This window comes from Galleria mellonella, unplaced genomic scaffold, assembly GCF_026898425.1.
Source record: "Galleria mellonella isolate WM207_F2 unplaced genomic scaffold, CSIRO_AGI_GalMel_v1 utg93, whole genome shotgun sequence".
Lineage (NCBI taxonomy): Eukaryota > Metazoa > Arthropoda > Insecta > Lepidoptera > Pyralidae > Galleria > Galleria mellonella.
Genome location: NW_026442176.1, coordinates 13,495 through 41,249, shown reverse-complemented (window position 1 = coordinate 41,249; position 27,755 = coordinate 13,495). Strand labels below are relative to the sequence as shown.

The following is a 27,755-nucleotide window of genomic DNA, read 5'->3' as shown; positions in this document are numbered from 1 at the left end:
TATATATATATATATATATATATATATATCATGAATTAATTTCGAAATTGTATGAATAAGCATTTTGTGGTGGAGACATTCTGTCTATATAATCTAAAACTAGATCAATTAAATTATAGAATCGATCATTTAATTTAATTAATAAATTTAATTTCAAACTGTTTATAATTACTTCTCTCCGTCCAAAGGTTGCCTGGAAGAAATCGCTTTTAGTGATAAGGTCACCCATTTGTTTTCTCATTGTGATTATTTCTTGTAATGTGTTTGTATCTATAATGAGTTTGTTATTGTAATCTTTTGGAGAAAACAATAAAGAATATCTATCTATCTATCTATTAATTTATGTAATTAAACTGTATAAATTAAATTTCAAATAAAGAAGAACATTTTGTTATTAACTAATAAATTGTTTATCTATATACAGTTTCATTCATATATAGTTTCGTTCACATTATAGTTTCATTATTTATAGAAACAACAATGCAACGTAAAATTTAAATAAACTGAAAATAAAACTGGATTCTAATCTTGGCCTCTTTTAATATTTTTCAGTCACTCAATAAAATAAAAATCCAATATTTTTATTGGAATATGATTTTTAATTATTAACAAATATTTTAAATAAACTAAATTTCAACTTGTACTCCAAATCCTTTCAACCATAGACAGGCTTTATAAAATAACTGTGACTGTATGAGGCGCAGCTTGTTCTGGCACTGGTTAAGTTAAAGTTACTGTGACGGTAACCAGTCGTTTACGGACCATAGAAGCGTTTGCGCACATTTACAGTCGTTGGTTTGAGATTTGCATTTGCGCGAGTATGAACACGCGCGAATAAAATTTACGAGGGAAATTTATTTTTGTAAAAAGTAAAAGGTACCTACCGAAAGTTACGAATGTGAATTCACGAAAAATATTGAATCACGAATAATGATTTGCCGGGCAAATTTATTTATCATTGGACTTGTTTTTCGGGTTACGCCTGTATCCCCGATTGCTGAAATAGACGCAGATGATGGTAAGTTGTCGGATTAAATTATATTGATAGTATTCCTTAGTAATTTTTCAATATTATTATAATAGTAATAACTTTTTCTGTTTTGTTTAATTTTTAGTTTTCTTTACACTATTATATTTTATGTACTTTATATTGTCTCCTTTATTATTATTTTCTTTCGCATTGTATATCCCAGTATAGAATAGACCACTCCTTCCTTTTTCGTGGGTGTCGTTAGAGGCAACTAAGGCAACTTATGTTCGAGAGATGGGATGCCTTCTTAAAACATTCTTATATATATATATATATATATATATATATATATATATATATATATATATATATATATATATATATATATATATATACATATAAATGAATATTATGTGTATCGTTAAACTGCAGTCTGCATCGCTGTTTCGATTTGAATGGTAGGATGTAGCAGCTAAATTACAGGATACGACGACATACCATCTTAGTTTTCAAGATAACCAATTCATAAGGGATATTATGAACATACCACTTTCCATCAGGTAGGCCGTTACCACTTTATATTATAGATATTATTTAATAAATGTACCTTACCTACCTACTGTTGGTAATGAGGATGTACCTGGTAGAAAATGGTAAATGTCTTCATCTTTATAGACATAAATATAATAGATGTCCTGAGGTTATATTACACATACGTGTTTATTATGTCATAGGTATGCAATTTATCCTGAGAAACAGAGTTACGTTTCTTGTATTTGAGACTATAAGAGGTATCATACTTTATTTTGCTATTTTCTTTAGGAAATAGATGTTGACTAGATAGAATGCTATATTTCCGGCGAGTCACAGCAAATTTAAACTTCTAGTAAATTTTTACTTAATCTACATCAAGTAGACACTTACTTTAGACTTTCGTTGTAGTGAAAGTTTTATAGAATTTCGTTCAGTGGTTTTCACTTTATTAACCACAATTTTTATTATATTATGATAATAGCAAACAAGCATACAACTTGATAGTTAAGAAGTTGCCTATGTATATAATATGCGTGTTTAAGAAACCAAACATTTTCTCGAAGGACTATTTATTGCGCAACGTATGGGATGGTATAGGGACATGATTACACTATTCATATTGTGGTGCATACTTTAGTTTTTTTTTTATACAACTTAGAATGGCAAACTAGCTGACAGCCTACCTGATGGAAAGTGGTAACCGCCACCCATAGATATGAGCAGTACCACGGACAGAACAGAGCATACCGTTTCGCCAATGATACCCCTCATACATTTTCGAAGGCATAACACCTTACTCCTCAAAATAACAGCGGTGCCATGTATTCTTCGATGTCCTGATGATGATGATGATGATGTGATGCTGTTATTGATGTCTATAAGTGACCGTTAATTTGTTTGTCATGCCAATTTATAAGAAACCAGGATGTGGTTTCTTTTATATAATCAACGGACAGAGTAAATTTTACGCTACCTATCTTTACATTTCGTCGCTCATTAACTACTGAACTGTGTATTTGTTATTGTGCGTCCAAATTGTAGCTGGGTATAAATTATACTGAATCTAAATGGTCGGATTATTCTGACATTGGAAACATTTGTTTATGACATAAAATTTTTACCTATACTATTATTACAATAAGCGTCTAAATCTGTGATAACATTACGAAAGTTTGTTTGTTGGAATGCGCTGATCTTTAAAACTACCGGTAAGATTTGAAAAATAGGCTATCACGATATGATTACGAGCGAAGCTATTAGGATATAGCTAGTATGTGTATTATAAAAAAGGATTTCCAATATATATAAGCAAAACATCATAACCTAAATGGAGACTTTCCTTCTTTTGGAACTAGATCTATTTTTAAGTGAATTTACAAAACAATGAATTCAGTTGATAATTAGAAAGTAATATAATAGGTACAATCACATGAACAAATTTCTATAATGAGGCGTATAGTATTTAATAAGCCCCATAGCTGTAGTTGTTAGGATTCTTAAAATGAGGTTCTTCGCTATTTTTTATTGCAATTAACTAATCTTTTGTAGATTATGCACAACTGTTTAAAAAATTCATTGCAATCGTATTCTTATACGCGTAAGGAGTGATAATTTACTTTTAGTATGTTAAAGAATTTTGTTTGACAATTAATTATAATAATACTAACTTGGGGGACCTAAATAGTCTCGATTGTAGAAATGAAATTACAAGATTTTGAAAATAAAAATTATTTGAGAATTGACGGAATAAACCACGTACAACATACAAATAAAAATGAAGGTAAGTACCGTCAAATAGAGAACCGTTTTTTAAGTCGTTTAAAGAAAAAGACGGGCAGATTTGAACTTGAATCGCAACATCTATGTCATATTGGGACAAATATTACAAATTTCTCGTGAGTTATATTTCTTGAAAACTATTGTTGTTCATTTTGTGGCGAAGAAAGCGTCAACGCTCAGATGAAATCAACGCACGCATTACTCAATTTTGATTTCACCCTGCATAGGATTGCAGGGTGTGATCAAATTGGCATAAGGTTGCTTTATATATACTATACTATATATAGTATTTCGTGATCTTAGGTAATCTTAAAAAATACAGCAATTTTTTTTTATTTTCTTATTTTTCTCTCCTTTTAAAGGAGCGTTCCATTAGACCAAATTAACATTATTTTCAAAGAAACTCGTTAAAAATAATAAAAAAATATAAATATATCTATTAATAATGTTTACGTACAAGATAATGATACCTGTTCAAAGGAGTAAACCAAATCTCTACCAACAGTTGCATCTGTCATAGATATGTATTTATTTCAGAAATTAGATATTAACTAACCATTCAATAATTGAAATAAATATTATGTCTTATTTGAAGAATTGGTTATGAATTCTTTCAGCATATACAATGTTTTAGATTATTATTAATGGTTGTGAGTAGTCCAACCACTTTCTAACATGTAGACTTGTAACTCTGGCAACAACTTGACAGTTGATGAGCTTCTCGTAATATACAATATACAATTACAAATAAATAAATAAAATCGAAATAAAATTAACTAGTGTTAACATTCTCTACCTACAGATGAATGGCACTTTTATAATAATATAGGTAGATATGACACTAGCATTAGTCCCGACTTAGTAATATTTTAAATAAAAGTATTAAAATAAGCTACTCAGTTTGTTTCTTTTAGGATAGAATTTACATAACCATCTATTTAAATATTTCTATTATTTCATGATAAGTAAATATAATTGTAAGGTACCTTATTATAGTAAGTATAGTATAGTATTATTAAAACTTTAAAACCTATGTAATTGTAGCAGTTGAGTTTATATGTATGCAACCCATTAAAAAATATTTCTCACGACAAATGTAAGTACCTACACAATACTCATGTAGGTGTTCCACCAATAATACCATTGTTAACTCACGTACCAACCAAATGACCAGAAATGTAGATTTGCGTGTAGCTGGACATTTATACATGTCTGCTTTTAATTGCAATCTCGTTTCAACACTAAACTACTCCACTACTCTACTTAAGTTTCTGAACTGACTGTGGACCATTACCTATTGTGGAAATACAAAAAAAGCAATTTTGATTAAAACAGTCGCTTTGAAGATGTCACGGACGCGTGCGTAACGACATTTCAAACTTAGAATAAAAAATAAAAGTTTCTTGTTGGTAACGTACTTATATTTTTTATGAACAAACAACCCACTTTCCTAATAGAATTAAATTGATTCTAAATGTGACGAATCTGTTTAAAGAAACATAATACACAAATGAGTTGTACTCAAAATGCCTAATGACATTTCTTTATGTTATAGATACTACAATTACTACAATACGTAGGTAGGAAATTTTTATCCTATTCAACTTTTGTAATTCAGAACCTATATTAAGATCAGTGATTAAGATCAGGGAAGAGTATCTTTTTGAATACGAGTAGTAGGACATATGTATATAAACCTGTACCTGTTGAAGTAAATAAACATCTAATTTAAATAAAAAAAATGGTTGGAAAAAACAAGACTATGGATTTAGAAATACTTAATACCTAAGCGAGTATTTAAATATCTGACTTAGGTGCAATAATAAGCACACTTATGTAAGTATTAAGTACCTAATGCAATTATTTGAAGAGAAGATTCTTTGAACTCCTTTAAGTATCCCTATCGGACATTTTATTGAAGAAGCTGTTTCTTTGTAGAGTTAATTTAAATCATTTGGTTTACAAAGTATTGTAGTTTTTTTTTCAACAACAATAATTTTAAACAAACAAATAAACTAAATAGAGATGCTAACGTAATCGAAAAGAACTGTCAGAAACTTCGATCATTACTATGTAAGTACATAATAAATGTCACACGGTTGTAATATAATATTAAGTCTGTGTTATGAAACACTAAACAACGAACATGTGTTACAACCTGGAATAATCAGACAAACCGAACAAACGGACGGCCCGACGAAAAATTAACTGGCTCCTATACATTCATGCAAATCAATGCGCCAACCACAGGTGAAAAAGGTTGTCATTAGTCGTAATGCCCGCAATCTAAGGCTCGTATATTTTACGACAAAATTCAGCAAAACAAATAAATAGACAATCATTGGCGGCAAAGCAATTGGCCACGCCTCCATAGTCTTTTTATATCATTTAGTTAAAACGAGCATTACAGTCCGTTTGATGGTTATCCGTTCACAGGCTACAGTAAACGGTTGCTGTAGCCTGTGAACGGCTGTAACACCAGGATATCAAGTGCACATCGCCGACTATGAAAAATTCTTACTTTTTTACTTTTTGCATTTTGAAAAACTACATCCAGTATAGGGAATACAATTACAATTAATTATAAAAGCAAAAATGCACAGGAGAGCAGATGAGGCAATAAATGTCTTATGCAATTTTGTCTTAAACTTAGCATCTTGAAATCGCTTGGCTATTTAACGTGAACCATACTTTTATTCATATCGCCTAAATTGCTTAAATTAATTAAACAAGATTTTTAGTATGCAAGTAACTCGTTTAAGGTAATTTACATATTATATATGTATTATATTCTATGTATATTCCTGTACATGTTTTATAAGAGATGGGAATTAACGCGATAATTCAGATCAATTACGATAATTTTTCGACCTACACCGGCCGTGATTACAAACATGCAGCGCGAAAGTCTTAAAGTTAATATTCCTGTACATATTCTATATTATTTACAATACCATATCGTTTACTTGGATTTGGAAGAGGTCTATTCCTAAAAAAGGCAAACGTAATGCAATTAAGATTAAGAAAAAGTGTAATTGTCCGAAATAAAGGTTATTATAATATAATAATAATTTAGTATGCAAAGAGACATCTAAATAAAATGAACCCTTATTAATTGTGTAGATAGGTTATGGTAAAAAAAAAAAAAAAAAAAACAAAGGTAATGATCGAAACAGTGAAAAAGTAATAATGGTGTTATTGTTTAGCTCGGTTCTGTAAACTGTACGCCATTAAAAGATTTGCTACACTTTTGTTTCGTTACATTTGATATAATATATACAATAGGTCACTTGTGATATTCATATAATGGCATGTATGTACCTACCTACCTAATAACAGATCATTATAGCATAATGTAGATTGGAGTAATGTGAACACAAATTAGGAACAAAGATAATGAAGTTTTTTTGAATGTAAAAATAAATAAAAACTTATGTGGTAGACAGTTTCCAATTTGCGAACAGCCTTGCGATTTGCCATTTGGACACAACTTTCCAAGTAATTATGTATTATTTTATTTAACCATATTATTAAGTACTACATTATATAAATTTTAACTGTCTACCTATGATTAATAATTTTAAATATTAGTGTAGCTTATAATGAATTAAAATAAGCACAAACTTTTTTGCCAATGATGAAGATCCGATTTGAATCAACAATAAAGTTTCAAAACGATTAAAATATGCTCTGTTGTAAAAGAACTGAACGGTTGAACATCAATTGCTCTGTATTTTAATACGAATTCAAAACAGGAGAAATTTCTCAGTTTTACTGTATTTTTTAGGTTTGTTACCTTAGAACTTCGTCATTTATGAACCAATACAGATTCAATGTAATTGTCTCTAAATTTGACACTCCACGTTTAGATACACTGTATCTACATATTTTTACAACAATTGAATCTGACGTTCTTCTTTGGGTATTGAAAATTTGCTTGTTGCGAAGCTATGTTTACTTATTATTCCATGTTTTAAATTCAAATAGCTATTTTCGATTTTATGTGTCCACAAAATATCTTGTCGTTCATCGGTGTGTGTGTATTTTTACGACTGAAATGCTATTCTTTTGTAAAGTAAAATGTACTTGTTAACTTCGGTACAAAACTTTAAAAAATTTTCAACAAGGTACTCATTAGTTACTAGCAACCTGCACAACTTCGTACGGGTTTTTTAAAATAAAAAAAAAAAACAGCCCATGTTATTTGCTGATAATATAGCTATCTACAGTTGAAACATTTTTAAAAATAGCTAAGTATTTTTGAGTTTATTCATTACGAACAAAAAACTTTTCTCTTTTAAACATTAGTTAAATCTATATAAGCAGATACCTTATTTTCCTCAGACAATTATTATTAATGTTAGAGTCGAGTGTCATTCCCTATCTAATTTCTAATGGTTCATTCCCATCTTACTAAAACCAACCGTAGTTCGCTGTTGGGTCGATTTAAGAAAATCACTTTTATGACCAAGTTCGGATATGGGTCTTAAATTGTTTGTGGTTGTGTTACACATACCTCCAAATGTTTGTTGTTTATCATAACATGAAGTAAATATATTAAATTATATACTTCCGTAAAATGTTTCCAAAATAATTGTTTTAACAATTATATATTTAATTAATATTCTACTCGTATACTGAGGACCGTGAATGATCCACATTATGCTTACTTAGTTACGTATTCAATGCTGCTTTGATAACGGGAGTCGTGGAATCTGTCGCACGCTTTAAGTTGACGCAACAGTCCGGCAGCACTACAACAATGCTATCTCACCGCAAACTATCAATATTTCACACTTTTCCCACATTGAAGCCACAACCATAACGGCATTCGTAATATATACGTCACCTAATGCGTCGCATATCACACGAGTTCGCGTGAGCATTATACCTTATCTATTTTTCTACATATGTTTCACAGAGAACATAAAAAGTACATCGTTACAGCAGCATTTGTATTGAGAACATGGCTGGTTGGTTGTATTATCTTTGTACCCTAGACTTTTGTGTTTAATTGGTCATGAATGAAATCGAAATAAAACCAACTACCTAATGTTATAAACTATATGTCAACGGAAGAATTTGTTAAAAATATTTGGAATAAAAATCTTGTTATCTATTTTTTTGCCTGTTTATAATTTTACCATTAACTTAATAATACCTGTGATAAAATAGAATTATCTGCGTAAAATAGTACTTATTTTTTTTATTGCTGACTGTATCCTGAAAGTTTTATAATGCACTCTATAATCATGGATGTGTAACTGTAAAATCGTAACTGGCTCCCTACAGAATCGTGTTCGACAATGTGGTCAGGTACATACGTGGTACTTTTACGCGTGACATATTTAAAGCTAGCAGCAAGCTGGCAGGAGACGGTAAACTATCATTATCTGTGTCACAGATCGCAACCACAGAGGAAACGTGGGCCCATCTGTTGAGTCTATCTTGCCATCTATGAGATAGCTTCAAATTAACTGCACATAGCAAGCCGAACCGACACGGTATCAGTTGGTGGGCACTATTCATGCTGTCGCCGCTATCGGCGATCTTTGTATTTTTCATTGTTTACATGACATGGATTCAGTTTTATCATTACTAGATTGTAAAAGGCAAACGAAACCGGGTCTGATTGACACTGATTATTAGTTTTATACCTTTTGTTTTAACAGATATATTAAATACCTTTGTCTGATTTGTTACAATACTTATTTACTGGTGACATGTGGATGTGATTAAATTTCAAAAGTCAAACAACGTAAATATTGATTTTTTAAGTAAATAAGTCTATATTATGTAATACTTATAATTGTTTATATTTATAATCGGTATACCATTGTAATTTTTTGGAGGAAACAATAAAGAGTATGTATTTACTTACATATAATTACTTAGGTACCTGTCGTTCAATGTATGAATACATGGATCGGATCTTTTATACTATTATGTTATGGTGTTTTACGTGACCCTCATAATAAACTTATTTTTGGTTTATATGGCTATCTTATAACTCTTTAAGTGGAGGTGTCATCATAGTGGACTTCTAGATCTTTAGATTTTATACAAAAAACTTTGATTAAAAAAAAAAGAGAACCAACCCGAATTCGAGAGCCAAAATAATTTTCGAAATCGGCTCAGAATTGGCGAATATCTCACGAAAAATATCTTCATGCAAAAAAATCGTTTAATGTCTAAATGACTTTAAATAAGGCAAATGGTTAAAAATGTGACAATCAATTAAAATATTTTAAGTAAAACGGAATAGAACATAGAAAGAATAATTTATGAATATTTACACGTTATTAATGATATCGCCACTGAAGTAAAAGTAAGAGAACAGAGATATGTATAGATACAATGTCGGTCGAAAATATCAACATGATTGATGACATGGCTGTATCGACCATTCACACTACAGACTACGTCGCGACGGTTGACCATATCGTTAGAGAAGATTGTAGTAACCTACAGATCTTGGTGACATGATGATGGTAGTATAGATTTCGACCTGGCAAAAAGGTGCCAGTGGTATCTATCATCCACCATACATACATGCTATGTGGGGCTTATTTATGTTTAGTTATCTGTAAAACAGCATTTCGGTTTGTAGGTTTTTTTATGGATGTTAATGGAATGGTAACCCCGCTTGCGCTATTGGTGTACGTTGGCGGGACACCAGTGATAGATGATAGGTGAGGATGAAAGCAGGTCAGTTAGCTTATCGTGACGAATTGCACAAGAATTAATCACGATGGTTTCCAGGCAAACCGCTTGGGGGTCGACCTGATATTGCTAGCAATGGGGCTGTTTGATTCCAGCTAACTACTAGGTTAAAATATAAGAATGAAATCACAGGATATGGGGACGTAACACCTTAGTTCCCTGGAAAGGTGACAAATAAGATCTTATGCGGGTTACAGTTACCGCAATGTTCATAGCGGCGAACATGTATATAGCTATGGGCCGATTGCTTGTTTTCCGTTACAATTGCCTAAACAATATTCACGTCACGTCTCTTAAGGGTCAGGTAGAGAGAATCAAGTATTGAAGGTCTATAACTTTAACACAGATCTCTTGCTTCTATGTCTATTTCTATATGTACACATTATATACTACCTAAATTGAGTTGTGATATTATCTGCAAACTATCTTTTGTGAACGAGGTGAAACCGTTCTTTATTTGTTTCTTAACATTGAGTTAAAGATTATAACAGCACAATATACATTGCATAAATTAACATACATTGACATACTCTTAACAAATGCGTTTGTTTATAAAATTCGCTAACATCATAGTGTGCATGTCATTACATCTGCCCGTTTCGCGGTCGTCATTAGCATGCGGTAACGGTAGCTCGACTCGGTACTGAACCCCGTGTCCGTCGTCGTCACCGCAGCCTGCACTACATCGTCATGCTACCATAGGTCACACTGCAACGCGGTTTGATATGCGTTATCGTTGATAACTCAAGTTGCCATACTAAAGTGGAATTTATTATTTTACATTCTTGCAGAAATTTTGAGAAACCCTTGTTAATGCTAATCAGTTTCTCTTTTAATATGAATAGGTATATAAGATTACATTCAAGTACTTACATTAAAGATCAGTGCAATCTAATCAGTGAAATGTAGATGTCACGCCAAAACATGTGTTTGCTTTGCTTTTGCTATGTACCAAATGGGCTATGTGTGAAACTTGCTTTCACTGAACGGGTTTGGCTAGACGACGCGTTAATTAGCAGATAATTATGTTTTTGATGTGACTATTGATACACCTTGTAAATTTACTCTAATAATGAACTAACGATTTTTTTTTTATTTTCTTACACATTACGTTATATACTTTCATCATATTGTTGTAAGTAGGTGCTTGTTTTATAAATACTTGTAGGTGTTTGTTAGAAATTGTAATGTGAGACTTTTTATAAGACACATTTTAAATGTCAAGCTGCTGAACCTGTTTGTGTAGAACTTGGTAGATTAGTTAAATCTACTCTCCGTACTAGTAGTTTCAAGCTTCATAAAGAGATAGGGCAACTTTGTATGTACAGCCAGTATCGTCGTTTTGTAGCGGAGAATCCGCTACAAAATAAATTATCCTGTAAGTAATATCCGCTCATTTCGGATTTCGTTTAGCTATTAGTTTTGAAAATACACAGTTTCTATGCGTGGCTACTTAAGTAAAAAGTCTTTAGTCGAAAGTCGGGTGGGCCGTGTCTACTCCAGAATTGCCTGGTGCCTATCCCCAGATGTGAGCAGAGCTTTCAGTTATGTGCAAAGAAAAGATTAAAAGTACATTATGTGCCTTTTGCCTGCCGTATGGTCTTCCTTTGTCGTGGGTGTCGTAAGACTCGACTAAGGGAGGGCGAGGGATAGGCAGCAGTGTCCCTCTTAAAACATCTCTAAAACCTAAAAGCGGTTACCGATCCGCCTGCCAAACGTGGCAACTACCGGCAAAACCCTCAAGAGAAAGGCTTATGTTCAGCAGTGGACAGTTAAAGGCTGATATTATGATGATGATGTATGTGCCTTTTTAAAGGTGTTAGGCTCCATGGAAAATAATTTTACATACACTAATGGGTATTGGCCTACTTGTACCTTAATAATAATTATTGTGTTATAAAAAATATACTTTATTATATAAGTACTCAAAAGATCGACAATAATACAATTGTGCTCATGACACGTTTATAATACTAAAAATCTTATGATTATACCAATTAATTTGATTATATTGACCTGCAGACATTAGACTATTATTGAACAGTGTTCAACTAATTACAGGTCAACCGAATAGCCGAAGTGACCGCAGAAAAAAGTAGAAGTGAATACAGCAATAATTGCTAGCCAAAGAACACTTGTCATGTAATAAGTAATAGAAATTTGCTACCTATACCTATTCAATTAGCCAACTTTTATTCAATTCCTCTATTAGTTATGGACCGCTTTGTAGGCCTAAGAGATTATTTTTATACATATGTACCTATTAGATAATTAAGATATTCATATATTATCAGTAAGTATTGCTAGTAAAATAGATATTTTTCAAATAGGTAATTATATTAATTAATTTATATTAATTTTTTAATTTATACACTAAGATTTGGTTTAAAAAATGCCTCGTATCGAGTGCCACGGCCGGGTTGTAGTATTAATATAATATATAATAATATAATATTTATTAGTAATAGCGACCTATATCTAGTAGTAATTGCTTATACATATAAAAGTGTAGTTGTGCTATGCCAAGAAGCATTGTCATGACTTTTGATCCTTTCATACTGAATTATTCACGTGATCGCGTGCATTTTCCTTTGTATGGATATTTCAAAATATTTTAACCCTTAGGACATGCACATGTGATTACGCTGGAAATCATCGTGCTCAATTTCTGCTAAGTTAATCCTTTAATGAGTCACCATTGTAGATAGATTTTTGTCTTCTATTTTAGAAAATCTCCGTCTTTTGCCACAACGTAGGTACATAGATATCGTGCAGTGACATATCGATTGGATCGAGATCAGTAACGGTTCTTTGACCTTATTTGACTTCGCCATTTTTGTTTATAGGCTACCTACGCTCTGGCTCCTTATGCAGCAATATTCAATTATTATTCATAACGAACCTGTGAATTCCACTAAAGATTAAAACAAAGTTCAGACAGTTATGATTGTTAAAATTAGTTTATATTACATTTATTGTACTTACACTTAACGCGATACGATGGTTCGAATTACTACAAATCGGAATATTTGAATCGGTGCAAGTAGTAGGTAAAAACCTAAGTTGAAAACGTAGTTAGCTTAAAAAATAAGGTTAAAAATTAAGAAAGAAAAAAAAAAAGTTTTTTTAAAGTAAAACAGTTCAAGCTTTTTTAGCACTATTTATTTTATTATTTTTCTGCCTCTCGTTAGGAATGCAATTTCAGCTGAGAAGAACGGACAACAAACTCAGTTGTTGCTTTTTCAACGTTGCATTTTAAAAATTATGAACCCGTATGAGTATAAACTACCAGTTTCTTAAAAACTAAGATTAGAACAAATTATAATAAAAAAAATGCAGTGACCAGAGCAAATCAGTCTTTTAAAATTCTTAAAAATTATGACAAACATTTGTCTCAATATTTTTCTATTTAAAACTTGTTCGCTATAGTTTGTAACAATAATTAACGAATAAAAAATTAGTAAATAAATAATAATAATTAATTACGTCTTTTGTTAACTCTTAATAATTCTTAATCAGTTCTTTTTTTCCTTTATTACATAATTTGACAAATCAAATAAATAATAATATAATAATTTACGACATTAAAGAGTACAAAAAATAGTTATGTCGGTATATAAATGATTGGGGATCAGTAATTGAGAGTGATTTTCCACAGGAAAGAAGTCTTGGTAATAGTAATTAATGTAGTACCGGTATCCCTAGTAAATATCTTATTATATATAACTATAAATGGCAAATTTTATTACCATATTGACCGTTATGTAGCTGAGACACCCGTTGTCCCAGCACTCTTGGTAAACTTTATGAGTATTTGCAACGTTAGGCAATATATCAATTAGGTTTGTACTCAATAACTTGATAAGTCCTAGGTAATTGCGTTTAGCGAACAGTTTTAATTACATATATAAAATGTTTTACTTACATTCTTGTATGTACTTTTATAATTTTATTTTAGTCTTCTATTTATTTTCAAAGGTATACATGTAAAGTAAAAAGATTGTTCCACAAAAAAACAAAACTAATCATTTTGATTTAAAAACTAATCTACTGAATCCTTTTGATAAAAAAAATATGGTCCAATCTGTATTCCTTTCAGATAAGAAAGTGTTTTCTAAATCGATTTAAAACAGACAGAGTTATGAGGTAACAAGCAACAAAAAATACAACCGAATTGATAACAAACCTGTTTTTGAAGTCAATTGAAAAATAAAAATTTGCTATTATTGTATGTTAGAAATAATTAGGTATATATTAGTGATACTTATAGCCTAGTATGTGATTAGGTAGCGCTGTGTTCAGTATTTAAGTATTTATATACTTAATAGGTTTAAACAGGCAGATTTTGTGGCAGGTGTTCTAATACCATTTTAGATTTTCATTTAATGTATGGGATAAACAGACATATTTATAAGCATTTAAGATAAAATCCCATGGCAGTAGCAACTTAAAATTGGGTAGTAGTACCTACCTATTTATGTCTATCTTAGTTTTCGCTGTCAGCACCTGTCTTCATTTGGCCTCCGCTAACCTTTCTCACGACGAGGCAACTGTTAACTAATATTTATTATAAGTATTTATGTATATATGTATTTGTAATTGCACATCTTATATAGTAGGTTTTTTTTTGTATACAACTTAGAATGGCACACAAGCTGATGGCCTACCTGATGTAAAATGGTAACCGTCGCCTATAGACATGAGGAGTACCATGGACATAACAGAGTATACTGTTTCGCCCATGATACCCCCCATGATACGTTGCCATTCCTGAGGACTCAGGTGTTATTCCTCTGTACACTATAATGTAGGCACAATAAAATATGTTTTCATCATCATCATTATTTCAGCCATTATCTGTCCACTGCTGGACATAAGCCAAAATATGCTTTGTTAGTTATTAATTTATTCACAAATAAATAATTATTTAATAATCTTTGACTGTCAGTTCAAGTCTATGTGGTTTAATAATTAATTTAATAAAAATGTATTCTGTAATTTATTAAAACTGTTTTGATATATATTTTGACTATTAGGAGTTCTTTATTGTCAGGGTTTACAAGCAAATACACTGAAAAGTAGGTACCTAGTTATGAGTGCTAAATCGTATATGGATACAATTTCTATGTATCGGTCCAATACTTAAAATCTAGATTAAAATTGGCGTATGATCTTCTTCGTTCCATAAATTATGTGATACCAAACTTCATAGTGATTGGTTCAGCTGTTAATGCGTTAAAAGGTAACAAACAAAAGAGCTTACTTTCACATTTATAATATTTGTAAAGAAGTAAGAATATTACTGATTGATTGGCGAATTTTTGTAAAGTAATTTATAAAAACAAAGTGATCATATCGTTTTTGTATAAGTAATATGCCAGGTACGGTAATAGTCTTCAGATCGAACCTACTTTTACAGTAGAAATAAAAACACAAACTTTACCAGTTCTGACATGCACCACCAAATATAATACTTATTAATATTTTTATTATACACTATTGTATTCCACGGTTTCGCCCGCGAGAATCAAAACATAAACTGTCCTATAACTGTCCTACTTAGGATATAACTTACCCATGTAGCAAATTTTATTCAAATCTGTTATAGTTTTTGCGTAAAAAAGTAACAAACATGCATTCCCCCATGCTTACAAACATTCGTATTTATAATACGAGTATTAATAGGGTAAAAGTATTTAGGTGATTTTTTTTTAAATGGAGGTCACAAATTGTACTAAGCGACAGTAAATATGTATAAGCATTAAATTTATTTAGTACTGTTTCATTTTATATTACTTATATTCTATTGTTTATATTTTACCAATAAATAATGTATTTTATTTTAGAAATAACATTCAAAAATTTTGTTATGTTATTTTTTCTTAAGTACTTTATAATAAATTCATATATATTAATTTACTAGATACTAAAGAGTCTAACATTACTTAGGCCACGACCCACAACTCTCTCTTTATATGTAGGTATTTATAGAAAATTATAACAGGTTCACTAGTGAATAAAAAGTCGTCAGGTTATTAGTATATATTGAAACCTATATATAAATAAATTGTGTGGGTGTAGATAATAGCAATTTTATGATAATATATATTGAGAATTTTTGGTCTAAAACAATCCATAAATTATAATAATTATATGCATTAGGTACATTATTTATTATATACTATTAGGTACATTCAGTATATAAATACATATTATCAAATTTAATATATGTTATGTGAAATTCAAGTAAATTGTCATTTGACAATTCATATAAGAATCTCGACAAATGATTATAGTTCCATAAAAAATAATAATGAGATAATTAAAGGCATTAAAGGACTGGTACTGTTTGGTGAAATATTGACCTGGCGAAATATAAGCACGACTAATGTAGTCATGCTTATATTTCGCCAGGTTAATATTTCTGTATAAATATTGTTAGTATAAATTTATGAAAAGTATCACGTTTTCACTAAATTTTCAATTATAATTCTATATTTCAGGTAACGAACATATAAAAAAACATAGGTCTATAGATCACTTTCAAAACGTTCATTAAAATTTTTACCCAAAAAAGTGGTCAAAAGAGATGGTATGTCGACACACTCCTTATTTAGATCTATAACATTTACCGCCTTGTACATAAAAGTTAAAATCTTTTACAAGTCTGTTTAGCTATTAGCATATTTTGTTACTTTCTTATATCTATTATCCGTTTTTTTAGTGCCATTTTCGATATTAAGCTAAGCCTATTCTGTGTCATGTAGCACAACCAAGAACAAACGAATTCAATTCAACTTAGAGAAGTACGTTTTTTATGTATTGGCTCACCTGAGAATCTAATTTAAAATCTCATTTACAAAAAGCCACGTGGCAACTACCATGCGATAAAAATTGTAAAAAATTAAAGTGAATACTTCGAGAACTTTACTTAACTTCGAGAGAATTGTAACAACAACGGACACTTTCTTCACGGTATCTTGAGTTATATTCATTGATAGTTTGGTGGGTATTGTATACAAAACGATGGAATTGTCATGTCTACAAGACAAAAATCCCTAAAAAACGTGATCTCTATCACTCAATGCTGCGTTATGTCTCGTCAACGAAATCTAAACAGTTTTCTGTTTTGTTAAATTCGTTCAACGTCAGTCAGTGGGTCAGTTTTAATTGAATGTGGTTGAAACGGCGGTTATACACGCATGGTTAACATAGAACGAAGCAATATTTATAGGTAGGCACCAATTATCTGATATGTGTAAACCTTATACATAATCAAAGTACACTCATACCTATGTTTGTGTCATAATATTTTCATAGGAATGGTGTGCTGGTACATTTAGAGGTCAATTTAGCAATCGTAGCTAGTAAGAGCAGTCGATTATCTGACAGATCTGCTACTTAGAAGACATATGGCAACGTTATTTCTTTAAATAAAATAAATATACGCTTATAGTGAAAACTACATAAACTTAATAATGAAATACATACTCTCACTTCTTTAAGTGAGAGTAGGTAATTCATCGTCATTGTGAAATTAATGCATATCTAGAACGGTTTTAATTTGGCCCACTTTACGAGGGAGACACGATTTTTACAAATTGTTAGTAAACAATAAATGATAATGCCGCGAAGACACATAACTAGTTGATAGGAGTTTCAACGGCCTATAGGTAGTCTTCGAAACAATTGCGGTATGGAATTCTTGAACGTGTACTCACTGATGCATATCATCACGGTCCATTTTTTTATAAATAGGCAAAGCTCCAATAGTTCACGGTGTCAATAATGCCATCTGTTTTGTAGATTTTTTTTATATTGTAGTATTTACGTTATTAATATTTCCCATTGATAACATTTCTTATTTTATAAAGGTAAACACTTTAATTTTCGATAAACAAACCAGTTATTTTTTTGTTTAAATATGAATATACAATAAAGTTTGAAAAAAAAACTATACTCTTGTCTTTATCTTTACCTAGAGATAAAGAGAAGATAAACTTTATATACAAGTATGGAAAAGCCGTATGGTTCCGGCATAGAATATGCCATCTCTTCCTTTTCCATGGATATCGTAAAAGGCGACTAATGGAATGTAATGATCAAGAGATGGGTAGCAGCGCATCGCTTTAAATATCGCTAAAACCTAGCTGCGGTTGCCAACCCGCCTGACACGCGCGGCAACTACTGGCAAAATCCACCAATAGGGGGAGGGCTATATTCAGCAGTGGACAGTTAACGGCTGATATGATGATAGATTATAATAGTGCATTATATGGGCTTTCTCTACTTCGGTCAAAGTCAGTATAAGTAGACGGCTTTAAAATAGATAAACAAGTACGCTTCACATAAATAAAATTGTTCACTACTAAGCGATGACACCTCCTGATTCCAAATCAGATGGCCCCATAAACGGAGAACAGGAAGAGTGCGAGGCGACGCGTGAAATGCTTTGTTTAGTTAGTTGCGTTTCGCGTCACTCACCAGCCACAATGCTGAGGCCTGCCCACGCCCAGAACATTCGTCATAAATAATTTATAAAATAATACTTAGAAAGCATAAAAAGTATCCTACTATCTATCCTACTAACATAATTTAATAATATGAAAGTTAATCAATAGATATATTTGGATGTTTATTATGTCTGAACTAGAATGTATGGTTGAGACATAATTCTAGATTATTAAACGAGATTCTTTTATGAAAGCTGGAATGTTAAACAAGGTAAGGAAAAATAGTAACTGTTCCCTCTAAACCTGATCACTACAATGAGACACAGAACACATTATTATTATTATTAAAGAATAGCTATTTATGTGATACTAATTATGTGTCTAAATAATAAAAAGGAGAGGTTTTAAGACGTGTATTTGAACAGAGTACAGTGTTACGAGTGAAATGTAAAACAAAAGATAAATAAGAATTATTGAAATAGTCAGATGACTAGTTCAATAATGGTAATAAAATATAAAAACTGCCAGCTATCCTCATTGGATGTGTTTAATACGTTATTCGTATTCGGTAATTTCATTGAGATAACTTTAGATATCATATGATCATATCTCCCTTTAAACTCGTATACATAACTCTTCAATCGTACACTTTTCACAGAGTGGTAGTGGTTTTTATAATGATAGTGGATCGTCGATGAGCCCCTCCATCGCGATTGATCGCATCGTGTCTCCATCTACTTCTGCACACAGCCGAGCGAGAGCATTCCACAATTGATTGCTGTGTGGCCGTTTTGATGAGGTCAGTTCATCGTGTTGATGATCTACCCCGAGAACGTTTGCTTTGTACCGACCCTTGCACAATTAAAGGTTCCATACAATTTTCATTTCGGATGATATGGTCGAAGTACTTGAAAATTCGTATTTGAACAGTCGAAGATAATCTCTCTCTGATTTTCAGTTCGCTCAGAATGGAAACGTTAGTTCGGAAGGCAGTCCAAGGTATTTGCAGCAGTCGTCAACATATCAACTATAACTGATACACCATATTAAACAACATATCAAATATCCACAACCCAATGTCATATGACAATTATTTTGACGAATTCATTAGTGCGACGATAAAGCCAAATTATAAGAGTAAAGTTTTAAAAAAATAATGTTTATTTCTTTTTTTATAGTTAAATTAATGATATATGTTGGAATGTTAAGTTGGATTATTATAGATTTGTAAGTTATTACAAAAAAAAAAAATGATTACAGTTATAATATCAGGAAAAGTAGTCAATAGGCATTTTGTTCATTGCTCTTCTCCATATTTTGATAAGTGTATTTGCAAATAAATGTGGCGTGTGGCAAGCCTACTGAGATTTGTATTACTAGAGATTTAGTATGAAAGAGTACAATGCGATCGTGGTGACCAGATTCGAATAAAAAGAGATCAACGGTGCAAATCACTGACATCTTTTAGAGTCGAAATAATAACTAATACCATGGCGGAGTGGTTGTTCTAAATTTTTGTTTCTAAATGTTCTTTGGCTTCATATTTTCATTGTCAACTTTCATAATATAGAATACTCTTCACGCGGTTCCTACTGAAACCGTTATAAATAATTCTTGTTGATTTCTTTACAATGAGCTCATTGCCTGTTTTCTTCTTCACATATCATCACTCACTGGTGCTTTGCCAGTTTACTATACATATACTACATACCTTTACTATACATATACTATCATGCCATTTTCACTTATCAAAAAAAAAAAGGAAATATATAGGATATTGGTACTCTTGCATTATCCAGTAGGTAATTTGTGGGCCCGGCAATTATTAGTGAGTTTGTATGGCTATTTATTTAAGTAGGTAGGTAGGTAGGTAGGTAGGTAGGAACCTATAACAATATACTTTTAATACGTTTAATAAGTATAGTAGTTCCTATCATGTTGTTTAGTCCTTATTTATAATATTAAGTGATCATGATGTACATAGTGTAAGTACATTGGATGTACACAACCATAAAGCGAACGTGTCACCCACAATAGACGTTACGGTCCAGTCGTCAGGTCATGCCTGCTCATCATCACATCCGTCACAATATGTCAGTATATCTAACAGTGTATCAACGTAATATATTATATATCGAATAAACATAGCTTAAATACTTAAGTAATGTAAATAACGTAATAATATTACGTGTAGTTTATTAATATGATAGGCAATTAGCGATAAAAAATATTTGCACTCTACTCTTTGGGGGTATATGAAGTTGTCGTCTACTTATAAACTCTGCTTATAAAGCTGATAGAAATTTTGTGTAGAAGTTCTTTTACAGTGAACAGACAGTCTGAATATTTGTAGTGCAATAGCAAAAATTTGTGGCAAAAATGGTCGTAAGTTATACAATATCAGCAAATCGCGTCCATACAATTTACATCCACACACGAGCTCGAGGTTACATTCGTTTCGACGCAGGCTAATCCATTTCGAGGCCTTAAAAAATTATTGGCTTTGACCTCATATTAAATGTTCAATGTAATATTACCGTTGTGTATTTGTTTTGTTTTTTATAAAAGCACACAAATAAAAGAAAAATGTACCTTTCTTTTTATAAAAGAAAGGTACATTATTAAATTTACTTAACCTAATCTGGGGGAGGGGGAAGGTTATTATTAGAGTTTAACAGTTCTGTTGTTAACAATATATTTTATCAGGTCGATCTTCACACTCCCTCTGGAAACCATCGTGGTTAATTCTTGGGGAATTCATCATGACTGTCTAATTGGCGTTTACGTACTATTTTAGAAAGTCCTTACCAATCATCTTACGCGCAAACTTGACAACTTCTAGCCACCTGATCAAGCTGGCTTCCAAAAGGGCTTTAAAGCCATATACTACATACTAGCGCTACGGCAGAGTTATATAGAAAATCCAAGAGTACTCTACAGTAGATTTAACGCAATGTGGATAACGTGAATGCGTTGTGTAGGGTAATGTAGACAATAATAGTGACACTGTGAGGGTGGCCGAAGAAACTACGCGAGTTGCCAGAAGAAGACGTCGCTCCCTTCAACCCAGTCATGATCACGCCAGTGCAATTCACGTCGAAACGTCGGAAATTAAATATAGGTACTATTTACCTACACTTACGTCGCGTTAAGTCTCGATAGTGTATTTAAAATTTGAATAGCATACTGACACCAAATGTGTAAATCAGCCACAGCTAATGACTGAAACATATCCTATATATATATATATATATATATATATATATATATATATATATATATATATATATATATATATATATATATATATATATATATATATATATATATATATATATATATATATATATATATATATATATATATATATATATATATATATATATATATATATATATATATAAGAGTAATTAGGTTCTACACATAATTGAGGAGGTATTCGAAAAAATCAAACAACTTTCCAACATCTAAGTAAATTGGTGCAAACATGCACAGTCATCTCTTTAATTTGGGTGGCTGCATCGGTGATCCACTTTTTGATAAACGGTGTCGTTAGTGATAATTTACCGTGAAAAAAGTGAAAATACTCGGTAACAATTATTGCTTCGTAACTAGCTATAAACTATATTCATATATAGATATATTTTGATTTAATACAAAACATATTGTTATTATATACCATAAATTTATTTTGGGCGTTTAGATTATACTTCGATGTTCAGCTATACATTTTCTGTTGAAAACTTAATTGTTGTTATTGGTAAATACAGTTATTATTACTGCTAAGTAATTTTTTATGCAATTTTGGATGACAAATGATCCCACGTCCCACTAGAAAATTAGGCAATATTAAACAATGGAAACAATGTAAAGAGTAAATATAATGTAAAAAGTTGAATTAAGATATAATGTTGTATTGAGTAGATCCCTTAGAAGTAGCTTACTGATAGGTTTCAAGAAAATAATAATGTTTATAATCAAATTTACTTTATTTGGACGTTTAGTAAATAATACAGTTCGCTTACTTAATCATTAATGTAATTTTACAGAAGTATTGCATCTGATCGGGGAGCCAGACTTCCGGGACGTTCGACTGCGTTGGGAATACGGGAAAGGGGATGAAGAGCGTCCTAAATTACTCGCCTTCCAAATACACTACTGTGAACTGCAAGCTTGGGGACAATATCGATGTCGTACGAAGGTATCTATCTATTACTAGCACATTTACTATAGAGGATTATAGAGAGCTTGGAAGCTAGATATTTGCACACAAAGCAAAAAAAAAAACTATTTGTATTCATTAGTCTTTGTAAGATGATAAAACAATATTAAAATATATATAAATTATTATTACAACGACTATTTCGTTGGTTTCCTTATTCCTCTTGGTTGCTTTATCCACGCATAAAAGTAACGGGTTAACAGCTAGTGATGGAATAAAAATTTTAACAATTTCGCTATTTATTAATTCTTATATGATGGGTAAGATTAAAAATGGAAATTCAAAATTAGTCTATTAATTCAATATAAGAAAACAATTTAGATTTGGTTATGTTATTAAACATAAAGTAAGTTTAATGAATGCTTATTAAGAAAATTATCCTATATTAATAAATAGGCTCTGTATAGATATCTACTTATAAAATGCATGTTCTCAATTTATCTGGACCATACATCTTGATGCGCAGGCGCGGCACCAATAGGTACTTATCTTGAAGCTTGTTAAATTCTATAATGAGTTTGCACTCCGAAACGGGAGATAATGAAGCTGGGTATGCGCGCCGGCCGTAACAACGGCACGACATTGTTATCATAGTTACATGCCTGTGGCGCCACGATTATACGCATCTTGATTTTATTAAATACCCATAATTATAATAATCTTTTCTTAATTTTTCTCTAAATACAGTAATTGCAGAGTTTAAAAAATAATCTGACATCCCCCTGGTATATAGCAATAACCGCCGTGTATGGATATAGACAACACCATGGATAGTACAGAGTAAACAGCTCTGGTTTGTGCTCATAGCATCTCTCATGTGTGGACTACTCCTGAGTCCTAGGAAATAAGGTGTAATGTCAAAGTGTGGTTATCTTAGGTATTCGAATTGAAACACCATGGTACATTTAATGATTCCTTATGTTACTTAAAATGGCTACTAAGATTTTTATAAAATGTCCTTACGGATAGTAGATAATGGGTACATATTATATGTCTTCTCAGGTAATAGATAATTTAGAAGAGGAGAAATTAACGAAGATTACAACAGATCCATCGACGACTACAGTCCAGTCCCCGAAGAGAGTTACCACTACTTCACCGTCGTCGATGTCCACAGCTGAGCCAGTGAGTGGTCGGCATGGGCGGGTTTACAGCACTCGAATCACGGGTTTGCGTATGGCGACGACGTATTCATTCGAAGTGCGCCCTGTGAGGCGCGACGCGCGCGACCTTGCTGACCCACACTCAATTGGTTCCAAAATAATTATAGTACCAACAAAAGGATGTGAGTTTTATGTTTTTCATACTAGTTACTGTTGTTTATGTCAGGTGTAAACGGAAAGAATATAATTCGAAATACAACGATAGTTTTTTTTTTATGGAACTCAGAATAGTAAACAAGTAGACCTGACGGAAAATGATAACCATTGCCTATTATGTTTTCTCATAATGCAGGGTACATTTGAGTACCAGATATTGAAAGCACAAAGTAAACTGAAATAAAGAAATATGCCCACGATTAATAATTACATGATCTATTAAGATAGCGATGATATTTGTTGACTGTTGCTGTTGTAGTGAACTTAATATTCAACCCTAGTCCTTAACATGTCTACATATAGGTATTTAAAAAATAATGTTTATTTTTCATTTATGTTTTTAAATTTTAATTTATCTTAATTTCTAGGCCGATTTGAAAAAAAAAATAAACTGATTTAAAAATATGCAAAACAAAATTTTCTATGACATGAGATATTTTGAGAGATATAAGAGATAGTATAAGATTGCTGGTATATTGTCGTGTTAGTTTTATTTATTAAAATTATTTATCAATATATGTTTAGTATAAAAACCATATTATAATCAGTTTCAGCCCGGGCAACACAATGCTTACCACATGCGAGTGAAGTCGAAGTATCCACTGGGCCATATTTTGGAGGTCGCATCGCTGTGGAGGCCGTTGATGGAGGTCCAGAGCGGTGCTCTCTTCAGGGTAACCCTAATAGTGCCCAGGACGCGTATATACTGCGCATACACCATGACGAATGTGGATCCGAGGTGAATGAAACAACAGTAGCAACATACGTCATTGTACAAGAGAATCTACCCATTCTCACACACAGTACTAGACGGTAAGTTATTGTAGATAAGAGTATTTGTATTATAATGTGTTAATGTATTAAACCGATGAATTAAACTATCGTTTGTTCTAAATTCGCGACATCTACGTTCACATGATTAAGCGCATTTTGTAGATATAAGGGCATGATGAAGGATTTGACGAGTATGGGACGTATCTTTTGAAATCTACTTTTGTATTAGATCCATATTAATTTTGTTTTTTTTTTTTATTTTTAGTCAAGTTTAAAAAAAATTCTGTCATTAATGTAATTGTAAATGAATTTAGAGGCAGTAAATAAAAACGTACCTAAATTTAAATTAATCGTATAAATATTGCAATTATGTATTCCAGATTTCTGGTACTATGTACATATAAACCGGAGACTTTAACGGTTAGAGCTGGGATAAATTTGCCGAAAGCTAATCCTGGAGATGTGCTTCATCACATAAAACATCACTCTGGTTATGCGGAACCTTACGACAATCAAGATCTAGATTACAATGAGTTACAACCGGCCAGGCTTGAGGCACGCAAAGAAGAAATGCAACAAAGTAAATAAGATCTACGTCGGTCGATTCTGGAGCATTATTCCGTAAACATTCTGTAAAAATAAAATTTTCATTCCATTTATCTATTTAATAGTATTTACAGTAAATATATTATGAATATTTTTATGAAAGACAAACAGATTAAAAAGTAATTTAACGAAATCCTTATGTTATGGATCACCTACAATAATAGTAAGAAAAAAAAACTAGTTCTGTTTGACTAAGTACATTTATACTTTTTAGTTTACAGTGATCCTTAGAATAATAATAATAATTTTAAACTGAAATTTTTGTGACAAATAATGGTGTTTCAGAATCGATTATATTTGGATAGTAGGTATATAACATGTAAATAATATATTTAATATATTTATTTATTTTCAGGTGTTTTTGGTGAAATATCGTTAGTGATGTTTTTAGTCGTGGCTGCGTTTGGTGGCATCGCCTTGCTTATATGGAAGATGGTCCCTCAGGTTGATAGAGATAACCTTTCGATAGCCACTGTTTCATCTCTTTCTAGAAGCAGTATTTTTGGCAGAAGGAACCGAGACAGATTCTCAGACCAAAGTTCCGTTTACTCTATTACGCTGTCTGAAAAAGACGAAGGTATCGCGAAGAAACCGAATGATGGAGATAACACTTCTGAGGCATGAAATAAATTGATATGGCTACTTATGTTAAATAAGATTGTGTCCACGTGTTTGCACATATTATGGCCATAAACATAATTAGAACTTACTAAGTTGTTGCCAAAAGCAATATTTGTTTATGAAATGAAATTATATATTTTATGAATAGGTAAGACGGTTACCTGTTGGTGATATGCACCACCAGAAAGGATAGAACATATTAAGTATAGAAGAACTAATAGCTCTTTAATACCTTTAAATTATGTACAGGGGTTTTCTTTCATGGACGATAATGAAATGGTAACCTCGCCTGCATTAACAGCATACGCTGGCAGGACAGTGAGGAATGATAAGTGAGGATGAAAGCAGATCAGTTGACCAATGGTGACGAATATATCAAGAATAAATTACGAATGGTTTTTACGGGGAACCGCAAGGAGGTTGACCTGTCAGAATATATTGCTAGCAATTGGGACATTAGTCCCCATTACTAAAAATTCCTTTACCACAGGTTAAAGAAGCCACTTTAGTTGAATCATAATATATTCCATTTCGTATAACCCGCTAGCGAAACTACATTATGCCTATCTATAGCACTTGGCATATAAAATGAATCTTTATATAATTTGTGCAGTCAATTTTTAATCCCTTAGATACTATTAGTGTGAGGGGGTATATTATTTTTTTATGTTTACATATGGCCAGTATTTCATTTTGCACAATAAACACATAATTTTACGTGCTAGAAATCTAATATTATCATCTCATACACATACATACAATGTGTTGTTTTATTTTAAGTACATCTGTCTGTATCTTATTAAATATTAAGTAGGTACTTATAAAACAAATTTGCAAGGAAGAGTTAATTAACAGTATTTATAACGCTCAAGTTGTTGCATTTTTTGCACATAGTTATATCACGGGTAAAGAACGAAAACCTGAGCGAGTAGTGCTCGAAGAAATTGATTACCTATACAACAGGTATTTGGTTATAGGATGACCTTCACTAGTTTGAGCGACGACCATAAATGTGTTGCAGGGGTTCAAACGGATGCAGATAAACTTGAGCCATTTCTTATGGCAGTCTAAATTATGTTTAGACTAGCTGAAATAATAATGGTGAACACGTGATGGGATCTCTGATGGGCGCATGATATCGATTGTTTACTCATCATTTTTTGATTATTTTATACTAAAAAAAATTACTGTGAAACCCGCTAAGGTAGTGATTAGAGTCACCGTCAGTTAATTTCATCAGTCATGACATACAAATGACTGATGATTATCGAAATACGCTATAATTATAATCATTTATAGTAGATATAGTGTAAACGTTCAGTTTTCCGTTAGTTATACTCATAACTGTGGTGCAAGTTTTAATCTAGCTATTTTGCCGCTTCAAGCAAAAATGAATAGGTATTTACATTCTGGGCAAAACTTACATATTTGCCGCCTTATATTGATGAGTGGTCACTTTAACTTGTAATTAATTAATTCTACTATTCTTTGCAATTGCCAGCCGGGCATTGAACCCCGCTGTCTTGTGTTAGCAAAATTATATGCACCTATGGGTGATAGATAGAAATACTTGGACCTACAGAGGCGAATTCATTCCATTAAAATAGTCCGTTCTAATTAGAGTGATTATCGATAAATATTTATGTTATAATTAATTATAAGGCTACAAAGTGTGATAAATAAAATAAACTTTTAAAATTGAATTATTTTGATTCATTTATACCAGTACTACTGGTTTAGTGTACCTACTGGTA

General features: G+C 31.7%; 1 protein-coding gene across 1 annotated transcript; it reads left to right on the top strand.

Moving 5' to 3' along the window:
* Positions 1-731: 731 nt before the first annotated feature.
* LOC113517072 (uncharacterized) lies at positions 732-27,704 on the top strand. The gene is made up of 6 exons (XM_026901614.3): positions 732-1,018; positions 22,509-22,660; positions 23,684-23,966; positions 24,549-24,813; positions 25,155-25,354; positions 25,736-27,704. The coding sequence occupies exons 1-6, from the start codon at positions 931-933 to the stop codon at positions 26,002-26,004; spliced, it is 1,257 nt and encodes a 418-aa protein (XP_026757415.2). The 5' UTR covers positions 732-930; the 3' UTR covers positions 26,005-27,704.
* The last annotated feature ends 51 nt before the right edge of the window (positions 27,705-27,755 follow it).